Source organism: Clytia hemisphaerica, unplaced genomic scaffold, assembly GCF_902728285.1.
Source record: "Clytia hemisphaerica strain Z4C2 unplaced genomic scaffold, Clytia hemisphaerica genome assembly, whole genome shotgun sequence".
NCBI classification, from domain to species: Eukaryota; Metazoa; Cnidaria; class Hydrozoa; order Leptothecata; family Clytiidae; genus Clytia; species Clytia hemisphaerica.
In genome coordinates this window covers 1,278,955-1,294,654 of record NW_027104076.1, presented here as the reverse complement: position 1 = coordinate 1,294,654, position 15,700 = coordinate 1,278,955, and the positions used below count along the sequence as shown (strand labels likewise).

The following is a 15,700-nucleotide window of genomic DNA, read 5'->3' as shown; positions in this document are numbered from 1 at the left end:
GGAATTCCTTATTTTTACAGAGAATTTCAGCCTCAAAGTCCCTTATCGAGTGCCTTATTTACATGCTAAGTTTGGATTCGCAAAATATCTAACTTCTATATAAAGTATAACTTCTTCTCAGCCTGAGCAGTTCCTTAACAATTCCTTATTTTTTGGACCATTTTCAGCCTCGATTTCCTTATAAACGTGTTCCTTATAAAAAAACGTGTATGCGAATTAATCCACTTTGACTATTCTGTACAAGAGATAAAAAATACTATCAGGAAATGTCCTTCGTTTAGACTTTATCTTGAATCGATGACTCTAGCTAAAATTCAACTTCGAGCTCTTAAACACCAACAACTTATTCAAGTAATGTTTTTTTTTCAAACAAAAAGCATCTCAATTCGAATGAAAATCCTACAAAATCTAACAAAATATATAAGAAATCTCTGACATTATACCTGAGAACAAACAAAACAAAACAACCTTCTCGAGCATCATCAAATGCAGGCAATAAGGAAGAAACTGCTACTAATTTCTGCTTTTGAATAAGTACGTAAAATTTCCCAAAGCCTGTCTTTATAACAATCTCAGTCAAACTGAAAGTTGGCTAAGCCAAAGGACAACATGAGAAAAATCTGAGCCTTAGATTAACATTAAGATTTGCTATCTCCAGATTTCTAGATAAAAAACTATATGTCAACACAATAAGAACATCATCAAGCCCAAAAATATCGAAAAACTATGAACAGTTGAAGTCGAGCTAACAGTTCTTATAAAAATATACGGTGTAGAAGTTCTTATCTTGAAGATTCTTTCCTTATCATAATGACATACATTACAGTATATTAAATGGCAGAGGTCAGGCATCACGGTCCACAACCAACCACTCTTATCGTTCACAAGTCCATGCTCTCAGACAAGACACCAGCTGCAGATACCATCTTTTAAGTTGGTTTATTAAGATATTTTAAAACGTAATAAAAAGTAAGTCTCGTTGCTAGGATCATTAATACAAGCACACCAAAAGATTCAGCGATTCCTATATCGATGGTAGTGATGTGCGGTAGAATGTCTTTTCCTGTTAAGACAGTCGTGTTGTTGTTCTTGCAGATGTCGAACGCTGATTCTGCTGCACATCTGTCGAAAAAAAGAACAATTTAATTTAAGAAGGTGAACCAAACGATTACGATTAATGCTTTCAAGAAGCTTAACACATTTCAATAAATTTTAACTCATGCATAGTAACTTCCAAAAGAGATTAGTTGGGCATATAAATTTGAAGATTTCAATTCTTATTATTTATAGTCTATAACTCAGTGGTTTAGAATACTAAGTTTTCGAAAACATATCAAAACATTGATTTTCAGGTCTCAGGAGGGGGTGTTGTTTTGGAAGTTGCTGGACAGAAAAGCAAATACCTTTAAAAAGGGGGTAGATTTTTGGAGCACCAAAAATGCTGAGCAAATTTAAACTTGGCGGGAAGGTTTGCGGAGGTTTCTTAGTTTTCACCAGGGGTTATTGACCAGTACTTACTTGAAAGTAGTGCTTGCATGTTCAAATTCGACACGAACCAATATATTGAATGAATAGGAGATCATTGAAACATAACGTGCCCAATACATCCATTCAGGGACACGCTTGGTATAGAAACCTCCCAAAAGCATGGACCCCAGGGCGACTAAAGCGGTGACTGTTAAAGCACGTTTGAATTGCTTGATTACTGTTCCGATGAGTAATCCAATGGTCTAGAAAAGCAAAAAGAAAGGTCAATTTTATGTTATCTCGTAGATAAGTCTATGTTCCAACCAAAAGATATCATTCAAACGATCTTAAGAAAATTACTGCAGAATTTAAATCGTTAGGTGATTTTAAGGGTTTCAACGCCCACATAGTTCGGCTTTTTGATTTCTTTCGGGAAGTTTGAAATTGATTTTGAAGGCGTTGCGTGAAAAACATTAATTGCTTAGATCAAACAAATTCACTCTACTTGATTTGATGAGACAACCCGCATAGCAGAGATGTTTTTGTTTTTCGATAACTAGATGATAGATCCACATGTTTAATTTTCAATTCTGGTTTCGGATTTCGGATGCTTTTGTCGTCAAAGCGCACAGAATTTCGTAAGCAAAAGTTTCATTTTCTCTGTATTTGAAAATTTGTGAAATCCACCTCACCTGTGCAAGAAAAGCACCAGTAGCAATGGTCAGCAAAGAAATGAAATAGTAAGGCGACCGATTCAAGCCTGATGCCCAATAAGTGATGATGTGTAAAATGACAGGTTGAAGTAATAGAGCTGGTATCTCACTGATCAGCTTTGCGAAATAGTATGATGACAAGCGATACATTCCAGCGGCTCGTTCTTTCTGTATGACGTCTCTTTCTGTTGGAACTGAAGAAAATGTAAAAATAAAATGCATTTGATTTTGAAAATTGAATAAAACACTTTATGGACGTTGCTTTTAGTGCATTATCAAAAGACCGTACTTCGATTTTTAAAATAAATCTACTATTACCCGACTTACCACTTGTTCAACTTGATTGAAAATCAATGGTGTAACTTACAAGTCATGACGTTGTAGAAGATTGGATGCAATACAGTGTAAACAAGGACAAAGAAGATCTGAAAATGCAACAAAAAATACTTGATTGATAGGGGATGGTGGACGCCAAAACGTGTAAAAGTACAAGTGAAGAAAGACGAAGGTATTTTAATTGGATGTTTATTGCTTTGTGCCTCATTAAAGATGTATATAATGTGTCAAAATGGGAGAGTCCTCTCTTGGTCGCGGAAAATTGTCCAAAACAACAAGAAGTAAAGAATCTTGAATGCCAAAAAACACCTTGGTCTGACACTTTCTCTTTTGACCTTGTAGACCAAAGTTAGGTTGTATAAAAGTGGTGGTAGTAATGTGCATTCTGAAACTATAACAGGGTTCAACTCACAGCTCCCTGGCGATCGACAAGAGATTCTTCATCGTACGGAGTATTGAACCATAACAAACTGACGACCAATGCAAGGCCAAGTGTCTACGAAGAAAAAGAAAATGAATTTAATTCAAAAGTTTCACGCAGGTTTTAGCGATAATGTAATTCAAAACACCTTCGTTGAAATTATGAAAATACAAACATTTAAAAGTCCCTGTAATTTTAGAGGGCTTTTTGTAAAGAATGAGGTTACTTGAGCCAAGAATATGAAAGAAGTTCCTTTTATACCTGGATGAAGCCAAGTTTATCTAACATTTCTTTCTTAGATTGAATGAAAGCTCTTTGGCATAACGCTTTACATTGTGTTCGAAATCCGGTCGGCCATTTTGAAAGTTTGACATCATTATCATCCTAAAAGAGAAATTGAATCAACTGTGGTGATTAGGCTGCTGAAGCTCACTGAAGTAAAAGTGGTATTTTTTAAATGTTAATGATACGGCCTCTATCAACAATTAAAATTTCGTTTTTTAGCCTGCGCAGTACAGTTGTTTTAAAGTACAGGAAATAAAACCATATAGTACAGGGAATCACACGAACTTTATAATTGTACACGGTAAACCAGAAACTGAATTGTAATATGTGAAAAAAATGTCGGGGAGAGTGACGAAAATTTTGAGGGGGTGACGAAATTTTTCCCCGACGATATATTTCCCCGATATTTTATCACCCGACCAAAACTTGTACCGATTTTTTTATCCCCGACCAAAACATTTACCCAAAATTTTATACCGCAACCAAAATTTAAATCTAATTTTTTTACACCTTTATTTACCGAAATTAGTACTTTAAACGTCGAATTACAAGATCCATTTTTGAGCTATTGAAGGAAACTATTTCTTTTGGACAATTTAGTCGGGTGAAAGTGACTAAATTGTAAATTTGGTTGGGGAAAAGTGACGAATTTGAAATTTTGGTCGGGGAATAATGACGAAAATGCCTCTAGGTGACGAAATTTTGTCCCCGACGAAAAAAAAACCCGACTAAATAAAACCCCGACATTTTTTTCCCCGACAAGGTAACTCATCAGCAAAATATTCATATCGATGATTAAAAAAAGACAAAAAGTGAAGAAAAAATTATCTGAATACTAATTTAAGAATCTCTAAATTTGTTAACTTTGCAGAAAAGGTCATAAAATTAAATACAGAGTAGCGAGATTGGTATTTATATGACTGATTGCTCATATATGTCAGTTTTAGTTAAAATGAAGATTTTTTGAAAAAATTAAATCATACCTCATTTTCATTACTAAAGAAACCATTCGAAAAGACGCTGATTTTTTTCTTCTTCATGGATAATCTTTTGGGGGAGGTTTTACTGGAACCACCATTTGCCTGTCCATTGACATGACCGTTCGTGTGTCCGTTTGAAGTCGATTCTTCTTTTTCTTTCTTTTGTCTGAAGAGTGATAAGAATTACATACAGTAGAACAATCTTCAAGGATGCGAGGAAACACAATATATAAATATTCGATATTGTAAACAAGGGCTGTATTTTTATCGAGAGAAATCCTGAAAATATTTTAACCGAGTCATATTTATCATCTTATTTTTCAATCAAATTTAATTAAATTACTATGGGAGAAAAAAAGAGAACTTACTTTTTATATTCGATGAACTTGTCAGCAATGGTTTGTGTCAATTCTGATTCTCCTGTTAACATCTCCACTAAGGTAGCAATGAAAGAAAACATTTTGAATAAAGAGCTAAAATAATCTTTATAAGTGCATTTCATTTCTATACAAACAATAGGAGAAGAAGAGTCCATGTGTCACCGTCAATCGCCACTGAAAAAAGAGAATCTGACGAATCTCTGGCGATTAACCAATTTTTGTTAAAATACTATGACAAGTGCCTTTTAGGGAACAAAAATTGCAAAAAATATCTTTAGCATAGCAGTCACTCGTCGCTTAACAACGAAATGTTAAAACGCCTGTCTTTTGACAAACAAAAAGCCTGATAAAAGAAATATCTATTGATTTTTGACTTACTTATAAAATCAGCAGGATTCCAGTTTGGGTAACATGGTGAACCAAGGTGTTCAAAAAAATCCAACACTTCGGATGTTTTACCGCAATACGCAACCTGAATACGCAATCAAACAAGGTTTGTTGAAAGGTAGGTACAGAGAGATATTTAGAGATCTTTTGTGATTTCTTCGTCAATTTTGCCAACTTTTTACTCATAAGGTATCAAAGGAATGGATATTTCAAACGTGACGATATGCTTGTTGTTAGAATAGACTTTTTGCTAGGTGCAATATACCATTTCGACTTCAGCAATGAAAACATTACCTGATTACTTTAAATGATAGCCTGATAGTAGATACTTATTAGCGCTTAATTTTTATTTATATTGATTTTGCTATACCAGTGTCCGTGCGTCAGGCTAAGAAGTACACAACCGCTAGGTTATTTGACTTTGTAACCTAATATTTGTATGTGTACTTTTGAACTCGGCGCGCAGACGCTTAGTTAATCGTTATATGAAACGCAGTAAGATAAAGATTAAACGCATGAAAATTGGATCTACTATCAGACTATCGCGCCGTAGAGTCATAACGTAATGTTTTCACCGCCGGAGTCAAAATGGTATCACGCCTAGCAAAACGTCTATTCCATATAAGACCCATATTAGAGTATTGTATGCAATGCTGATCATATGGTCTAGTAAGGATCATGCTTCTGAGAATGAAAAGTACGTTAGTAAGAATTTAATTCATTCCACAATGATTGATTTTATTGCTAACCAAAGAGAACTGGTATACTTACTTTTCCACCAGAAATGAGGATTAGTTTATCGAACATGTGAAATACATGTGATGAAGGCTGGTGAATTGTGGTGACGATGGTTCGATTCTCGGTTTTGGCGAGATTCTTCAGCGTTTGAATCAAGTTAAAAGCGGTTGATGAATCTAAACCTGATGTTGGCTCCTGGTGAATGAAAAGAAAATTACAATGAAAAACTTGAGTGATTTTGAAGATAAATTGTTCTTATCCTGTTCTGATATTTGTTGTAAAATTGATATTTTTATACATAACTCTTGTAGAGAAGATATTTTATGATAACGAGTAAATTTTTGGCATTTTGAGCCTCAAATTGCTAACTTGTTCTTATATTTATAATAATATTGAATTACTCTTGAAATTCTTGAAATTTCAGGCTTGGAATTGTTCTTTTATCGTTCTTCCTTTTTGATGATTTTGAACCTGATTGTTTTCATAAAAAAGAGAATAGAATGGAATAGAGAAACACATACGTCCATCATAAGCAAGGAAGGATTAGTAATCAACTCTGTTGCAATGCTACATCTCTTCTTCTCACCACCAGAACAACCAGTCACAAATATACCACCTCCCATCACTGTATCAGCACATTTGCGTAAACCAAGTTCATCCATAACTTCATCAACTATTTTAGATTTCTGTTCACTGGATAAAGAATCTGACAATCTGATTTCACCAACAAATTTTAACGTTTGATTGACAGTCAAATGTGAGAAAAACACATCTTCTTGTAAGACGTAACCAATTTTTCTGCGCATTGTTTTAGTTGGTTTTTGATTGTTGATGGTAATATCACCACCAGTAAGCTCCATACCTTTAGATCTACCAGCCAAAAAGTTTAACAAAGTAGATTTTCCAGCACCTGTAGAAAAGTTAATAGAAAGGTAAATCATCGTTATAGACTTCAACAAAAATCATTTAGTAATCTGAAAAATTTAAAATAAATTTATTCATTTTGGGACCAGAACTGATCATGTTATATAATATTAGTATAATAAATAGACAAAAACAACACTTTACTATTATAAACAAAGAAAGACGAGTTAAAGTAAAAAAATTGCCTAGGTATCACACTCCTTAGTATTGATTGAATCTTATAAAGTAGTTGAGCGTATAAGAAAAATAAATCTTGTCAATCTTTTCTTTACTTTGTAAGATAAAATAGATATACTTCACCTTCTTTCAAGAGTTATTTTGTTTAATTGACTCTCGTCTTAATTTTTTTTTTCAGATTTAACTACCAAAGGAGGGCTGCTGTAAGTGGTACTTTCATCAGGTGAAACTAAGTAATGATGATAAAAAAAATCATTTACCGGATGGTCCCATGATTGCAACCAATTCACCTGGTAAAAATTCACCAGTCACATTTTGCAAAATTTCTTTTTCACCAGCTTTCACACATAAATCCTCAAATTTCAAATGTATAGGAATGTGTACTTGGTGAATGTCAACTTCTTTTTCTTTGGAATTATCATCCAAAATTTGAACTTTAACTTCCTCTATAGTCTCCGGACCTGTTTCATACATCATTGTTCTCTGTTTGGTGTCGTTCGAATGTTTGATTTTGATATACAATTTTAATTTTTTTTGAAATTCTTTTTTATAATTCTGTAACTGAAATCATAAAAAGAAAATTGGAGCTTTATTAACGCAATATTACACTTGTCTAACAACATTTGAAACTAACAATACTTCATTTGAAAAAAGTTCTCAGGTCTCAAATCTTATATAGAAAACAATAGAGATGGAACTAATGGGTGTTAACTGATATAAAAATACCTTTTTTCGAAAATGATAAATAAAAACCTTATGTCAATTCAACATTACAGTATATGACCTTAACAAGCTCTCAAACTCTCTTCATAAACGTGTGACTTTATAATATGTTATGTAAATCGCAAATTTTTACTCAGACCAAAAAAGCATTAAAACTTTCAGCTGATTATGTAATATATAAAACCATTACTTATTTACATTCTAAACAAACCATTAAGGTCAATACAATATCTCTAATTTTAATATTTAAACAGTGATCTAAATCCATCCATTGTTTATTGACAAGTTTTAATAAAGATGATAAAAGTGTGAAAAAAATCATAAAATCTCGACATTTTCAAAGAAAACTTCTTTTCTACAAGTATAAAAAGTTTCATTTGCATGGTTTTCTAGCAAGTAGAAAGCACTTCTTTTAAACATTTTCATTTTCTAGTTTTGAATTTTTCAACCTTTTGAACTTTTAGATCTTTCCAAAAATATATCTTTTCAATGGTGTTTTGCTTTTTAAAATATGAAATTAATGCTGTGAAAATGTAAAGTCTTGATCAAGACTTAACTTATCAACTGAATTTCTCTTTGCCTAACTTTAACTTGGGTGCCATACCAAATTCAGCGCCTGCTAGAGACAGAAAAGGGCACTTTTACTGCTACTTTTTTATGAAAAAAACTTTTTTCACCATGATTTAGTAACAAAATGCAATAAAGAAATCAGTATAATCTAATATTAAAGAAAAGACAATTTTTCAAATCTTCTTTTTAACCCAAGTATCACCCCCTTTCTACCTGGTAAATGTTATTTAAGAGACATAACATGTACAGCAATGGTGTTTTGCTTTTTAAAATATGAAACTAATGCTGAGAAAATGTAAAGTTTCCATATATGTATTGTTGATCAAGACTTAACTTATCAACTGAATTTCTCTTTGCCTAACTTTAACTTGGGTGCCATACCAAATTCAGCGCCTGCTAGAGACAGAAAAGGGCACTTTTACTGCTACTTTTTTATGAAAAAAACTTTTTTCACCATGATTTAGTAACAAAATGCAATAAAGAAATCAGTATAATCTAATATTAAAGAAAAGACAATTTTTCAAATCTTCTTTTTAACCCAAGTTAACCCCTTTCTACCTGGTAAATGTTATTTAAGAGACATAACATGTACAGCAAAGGAAAAAAAAATCAGACACATGTGTGGTACTGTAAATCACACTCCTAAACTCTGAGTTTTGCAAATTAAAGCGTGTAATAAGGCGTGCTACCCACCATGTTTAATAGTAAAATTTATGGAGTGTGGATGATCTCACTCTTCAGAGATTTCAGGTATACCAGGGCACCATACGCGAATTTGAAGAAAAAATGTTTTTGGCAAGCATAAACTTTTGCAAATCGTTGGATAAAAAAGAGAATTTTCGAATGAAAATTACCTTATAGGTTGAATCCGATAAAGACAGTTGTTCTTTGATCTTAAAAAGGCATTAAAGGATAAAAATATGCCAAAAAAATTTCGATTATCAAAGTTATCCATAATGATTGAAGTAACCAAACAACCACTTATTGAATAACAAGCGAATTTCAAGTACCAAAATTTCAACTCGATAACCGATTGAGTACTTTGATTGCTATCGATTACTTTCGATAACTTCGATACTTGATTACTTTGATAACCAATTACAATTACTTTGGTGGTCCCCGGTCCCTTAAGACGGTAGAAAATGGGGCTCATTAGAAGAATAGTTATTTATGAGTGAAAAACCATAATTCTGGCCAAAAATAGTGCATTTTTCTTTCCATAACTTCTCCAAAAAAATGTTTCCTTGATCTCCCGACATCAGTGGACTGATATATCTTTTTAAGAAAAACCAAAGACATTGACCTAAAACCAATTCACAAAAAGAAGCACCAGCCATAAGATTGATCCCCAGTAATTTTGCTGCCATTTTGTGTGCGTTTGCCCTAGATTTCCTTCAGCAACTTTTATCACGCATTCTAATTGGTCAAAGAAAACGAAAGTGGTTTTCACACATTTTTGTTGGGTGAGCTAAACTTGCTTTCAGATTCCGACACGCTCAAAAAATGCATGATCCCTTGTTGACTATTTTACATCTTCAATTCTCTGAAGAAAGCGGGAATTTGATGCAAGAAATAGACAAAGTGCCTAAGAAAACAGGGGGGGTCAGGGTCCAGGATACCAACCCAGGGCCCAAAAACCTGACTTTTCGAGATTTGAAAGTAGTAGACACCACCACCCTCTAAATTGGTATCAATACCGACTTGAAAACCCCAATTTTCTAAAAAAGGAGGGACCAACCTCCCTAAATTGGTATCGATACGAACTTGAAAATCCCGATTTTCTGAAAAAGGGGGACCCACCCCCCTTAATTTGGCAATCAGTAAAAATGCAAGAGGTTGTATATATGCATAGGATACTGCATACAAGGGACGCTAAAACAACATCTGTGGATGTTGTTATTCAAAGAACATTCCTCTTATTAATCACTTATATTATGTACCACACTTTAGACTCCTGAAAATGAAAACAAGTTTTTCTCATTCTAACACAACCTAAATTAAGTTTCTTGAACTAAATTGGCAAAATGTATCAGCACGCCTAGAGTCTTTGTAACATAGCCCATATGATGAACGTTATGTACAGAAAGATTTTATCACGACTAAAAAAGTTCTAAGATCTGCTAAGACTTGATTCAGTTTGTTCAACTCTAGACTAGAGTCTACTTTTAGCTGAACTTTGTTTTTTGATAATTTTTTATGACGCTGAGTTCAGTGAAGTAGACTAGGAGCATTTGGCGAGGTTGCCATTTTGAAAAAAAATGTTAAAAATCCAAATAACAAAAAAACGACTTGGAGTTTAATGATATAATCAAAAATGAGAAACAAACACGATTAACAGACTTGCAATCCCTTATTCTCAAATAAAAACATTGCTTCATACTGTTTTTACCTTCCAAAAACAACTAAAATCTGGCGGACTGTTTTACAGTCCGCCTAAGCAAAAGCATATTACCATATACTACCGGGCCACTTAATCACGCCATCCAGTCTATAAAAAAGCTTTAAGTGGACCCTGGGCTAGTTCAACTCTAGTTTTGAATGAATTTTGGTTGATTGAAAGGATCGAGCAGCAAAAGTTAAATAAAAATTTAATTTCAATTATAGAATGAAGAATACTTTTTTATGGAATCAGGGTATAGTGTAAACGATTCAAATAAGTTTTTATACTTACGTTGTAGGTACAACATTTTAAGTCAGATACCAATTTCAAATTCAGCAAAAATTAAAAAAAGAGGGACCCACACCCTCATTTTGGCATCGATACCAATTTAAAGATTCCCTAATTTTCAAAAAAAGGGGGACCCACCCCCTCATTTTGGTATCAATACCAACTTGACTTTATGAAATTTGAAAACAAATAATTGACATCACTCCCGGCCCTGGGTTTGGTATCTGGATCCTGACCCCCCCCTGAAGAAAACCATTGAATAAAAGAAGAACTTAAAATCTTAAATATTTTCATCTTTTAAAAAATCTTAGAGTTTGATCAGTTCGATTGTTCGATTGGTTCGACAAGTTCGATTGATCGGGTCTGGTATAAAAGGAAGTTTATTCTATGGTGGCCTATCTTGAAGTGAAGGTGGTTGAACAAAATGTTTTTGGCATATTGATGTAACTGTTTGGAAACCTTTAATAACTCCCTTGGAAAATCTGGAAAATGAACAAAAACCTCTTAGAAAATCAAGGCTCAGACCCCCGTGGAAAAGTTCATCAATACCCCTGTATGGTTTAAAAATGGAATATGTAGGCCATTTATCCAGGTCACCAATTTACCAAATTTCCTGATAGAACAGATCTCAATTTTCAGCTAGCCCTTCCACCAGCACAGATATTTTGAAGAACCCCCTCTGTGCTTTCGTTAAAAGACATTCTTGGACTGCTTTGTTGAGGTTTAGGAAATAACTGAAATAGTAAAAAACATAGAATAAAAAATAGTTCTTCTGGAAGAATGGAAAAAAATTAGCTGGTGAAATAAAGTACAAGGTGTAAAAAGCCAAAAAAAAATCTTAAATGAACTAACATCATCATGCAATTAACGAGTTCAAACTTACTCCTTTATTGTCCATGACATTATCGTTTATATAAACATAATAAATGCACACGAATGCATAAAACACATTGCATAACACTCTTCTTCCTTTTTATACTGTTCACAAATCTTTGAAATATTGATGACTCGGCAAAAATCCAAAACAAGTCAGGCCAGTTTTTTCGTTTTTTTCTGCCACCTTCATACTTTTTACTTCTAACTTTGTTTACTTTGTGGTCAATATGAATGAAGCCTGAGCTATATAGTAAACATATTTAGTTGTAAGTTTGGTTTGACACAATAAAAATTACACAAATCCCAAAAACACATGGTAGCATGTGCTTTTTAATGTTTATTTTGATTTTGACCGCCACAATGATGTAATGTTGCCTTTTAATTCGCAATCAAGGGCTCCTTTATTGAAAAATTTCTAAATTATTACTATTGACTACTTATGTTTGATGAGATAATATCAAGATCCATACCGGGACTGGCTCCGGACTAGTATTTTTTTTTTACATAAATTTTCTTTTATTTTTTAAACATCTTGGAAGTTATTTATGAGGTAAAATTTGTATATAATGCATAATATAATATACTAAGAATAAGAATCAAGGGCCCCTTGAGAGAAAAAGGACCGTCTCACTGCAAGACCACAGGACCGTTAACATAAAGTACTACTTAAAGTAGCCTTCAAATTTGAACAATAAGTTGGTAGCAGACTATAAAAGGATTTGGTGAGGGGTTCGCATGACATTTTTCGAAACAAAGATGGCAGCTTGACATTTTTGTAAGGTTCTATTTTTGTAGCTTTTTTCTATTAATTATATTTTAAAGCCATTATTTTATATGTTGATTAGAGCTATTTATTTTTCTATGCATATTTCAATTTAAAGCCAGGGGAGGGAATACTTAGGCAAACGGAGGGTATGGAGGTGCCACCCTTGACTGCTTGAGGCCTAAGGGTACCTTTTTTTTTGGACTTCCCAATTATACTGTACCTGTAGTAGTTGTTATGTTGTATAAAAGATGTTATAAAAAGGTTGCGAAGCGATCCAGACTCCAGATCCAGATTGATTGGCAGCCGTATACTGCAACTGAGGGAATTCCCTGACTGCACAATAAACACCATTTAGCATTAATTTTGCTTTGGTGATAATAAAAATATCTTTCACTAAGATTTTCAACATATATTGGAACAAAATTTTTTCAGCAATCTTACTCAAATCATTACTCTGAGATCGTTTGATTCGTTTTTTCCAACCTCTTTCCCTGTGTATTATCGGCTTTTTGATGCTTAAGTAAGTACTGATAGCGCTAGATAAATACCCTCGCATTGTCTGCTTTTCGAACGTGTAAGATTACGTAATTCAAAAACAAAACGTCAGATTTCATTTGTTCCTGGGTTTGAAACCATTGCTTTGCAGTGCAACTTTGTAACGTCAGATTTTTTTATGACGTATTGTTTTGAAAAGTTCCCCATCTGAGAGGGGGAACTCGCATCAGCCAACACCAGGGTATTGTCCATAAGTAACGTAAATAAAGAAGCCTGGGATACTCGGGGACGAGGCAGGTTGAGTTTTGTCAAATCTCTGTATCCATACACTGAGTACGCTTCACCCTTCTTAGAAAGGATGTAAAATACCGTGAGATAAAAAATGGTAGACTAGAGCTGCAAGCGGAGCTGCGTAGTTCATTTGTTTTGGAATTTTGCTGCTTTGATTGGTCTTTGATTGGACTATCTGACAAAACATGGGACGGCAATTCGGCCACCATTTCACCAAACCTCCAAAGTATTTGATTTGAGTTAATGAACGGCGTATTAAAAACTATATGATTTCTCTTTCGCACCAAGTAGGCTTTTAAATAAAAAATCCGTAGTGAAAAACAGGCAAATGTCTGGAACAAAGAAGACCTAATTAGTGGCAAAACGATTGAGCGTTTGACGTCACTCGTGCGGCAAGTTACACACTCGTTCTTATTAATCCCATCGCACCGGGCAATAGGCGGTTAGGCGGCGGGTGTTCTCTAATTCTCCAATTGGCGTCAGGTCATTTTGAATGAAAGTAAAAAAGTTACCTAAAAAGGGCGCGCTATCAGTGAAAATTATAGTGACATGTTATGACAGAAAGTATGATTGATAAACTTGGTGGAGTTATCAAAACAAATTTGTTGTCAAAGAGATTTAACAGTAAGTGAAAATACAGGCCAGATATCAACAGTCCCATGTTTCAACCAATCGTCCCAAGTTAGCAGTTGATGGTAAATTTTATTTGTATTTAGGCGACTGCATCTTTTTGTTTAGCTATTATAAGGCGGTCTCCTTTTTATTCTCTATACAGGGTGTTTCACAAAGAAGTATCCTGAAAAAGTAAGGCTATTTTTAGAAAGAAATACAGAACCATTCAGCTTGAAATTATTAGCTTAAATTACCTGAAAGCAGAGCTACTCAGCTTTCTGTAGTTAAAAATTTACTGCAATCAACATTTTTGTTCACGAAATCAAGTCTTTTAAGTACACAAGGGTACAACTTTTAAACATAATTAAAACGTAGTGGTCTAAAGAAACGACTATTCTTTTTTAGAATCAACCTTACAATCTAGTTTTTATATTTATAAAAACTAGATTGCTGACCTGTGGAAAGGAATTTCGGCGTGACTGATCCTTTTGTTTCGATAATAACATCAAAGCGGGAACTAATTTTCTTCTCGTTTCTTTCTTTCCTTTTTCTTTCTCATAACTTCAAGCTTTCCCTCAGACGCTCAAATGGTTAGAGCGTTTGTCTCATATGCATGGGTGAAGAGATATCGACGCGTTATGTAATGTTAATTGCTATTAGTAATTACGCGTTCAATTCGAATCTATGATCTGTTCCCTCTGATACCCTTATAACAACCGTATTTTATACAAGCACTGAATACTGAAATTCAAATGACGACCACTCAAGAAAGATGAGCAAACGATTGGATCAAGTGTCAAACATTTTGACCCGGAAATCAATTATCATGCTTGCTCACTCGCTGGCTGAAAGTGAAAGTGAAAGTGAAAGTAGTGAAATTGAAACTGAAACTGTCAATCACCAAACGCAGGCGCAAACGCCTATACCCGTTCTTCTATATCTCAGCCTTGAATAACCGCTTGTGGTAAAAAAAAGATTGAAGAAAAAAAAAAAACTTAAAAAAGTTCTTATTAAGTGATGCTATCATAGCTTATCTAAACCTTACACAGAGAGCGGAGGTAATATATGCTAGTTACTTGTTTGATTGACCTTCATTTTAATAGAAAGAGAATTAAAATAAGAAATTTGAAGAATTGAAAAAATTGACAACCGGAGGCATCGAACTCGGAAACCCATGCTTACGAGACAGATGCTCTAACCACTTGAGCTAACCACGCTTGGGAGAGTCTGAGGGAAAGCTTGAAGGTATGAGAAAGAAAAAGGAAAGAAAGAAACGAGAAGAAAATTAGTTCCCGCTTTGATGTTATTTTCGAAACAAAAGGATCATTCACGCCGACATTCCTTTTCACACGTCAGCAATCTAGTTTTTATAAATATAAAAACTAGATTGTAAGGTTGATTCTAAAAAAGAATAGTCGTTTCTCTAGACCACTACGTTTTAAGTTCTTTCAGAATAAGGTAACTCAAAACTTTTGTTAATTTAATAGACTACGAAGTACTTGATCAAATGGAGGGTACGGGTATGTACCTGTTTTAGACTTCCAAAGTCCCACTTAAGGGTTTGAAAAATAGGAAAATTTTAACTTTTTGCCCCTGGGAAGATCGAGATTTTGGTAAAATTTGTCCCAATAAGGGTCGTAAAATCTACAAATTTTTCCTTTTTCCCTCTTTTTTAGTCCTGCTAAGGATCCGAGGGTAGAAAGTTGGGGGACACAACCCCTTCAGCTTGCAACCCTAGTACCCCCCCAAATCAATTTCAAATGCATATGAAAGCAAAAAATTATTTTTCTTTTCCCTTCTGAAAAAATTACATTCAACCATCGTCTCAAAGAAGAACAAGAAATTTGACTGACAAGCTGGATGAAGACCTTTAAAATGGAAAATTTCATCA

The 15,700-nt window shown here is 33.9% G+C and overlaps 1 protein-coding gene across 1 annotated transcript; it reads right to left on the bottom strand.

The window, feature by feature from the left end:
- Window positions 1-734: 734 nt before the first annotated feature.
- LOC136812627 (uncharacterized) lies at window positions 735-7,370 on the bottom strand. The gene is made up of 12 exons (XM_067069157.1): window positions 7,069-7,370; window positions 6,229-6,617; window positions 5,741-5,902; window positions 4,961-5,054; window positions 4,571-4,637; window positions 4,206-4,368; window positions 3,199-3,321; window positions 2,929-3,012; window positions 2,548-2,605; window positions 2,160-2,374; window positions 1,519-1,730; window positions 735-1,122 (listed from the first exon to the last, which is right to left on the bottom strand). Exons 1-12 carry the CDS (start codon window positions 7,283-7,285, stop codon window positions 930-932), a joined length of 1,977 nt encoding a protein of 658 aa, XP_066925258.1. The 5' UTR covers window positions 7,286-7,370; the 3' UTR covers window positions 735-929.
- Window positions 7,371-15,700: the final 8,330 nt, after the last annotated feature.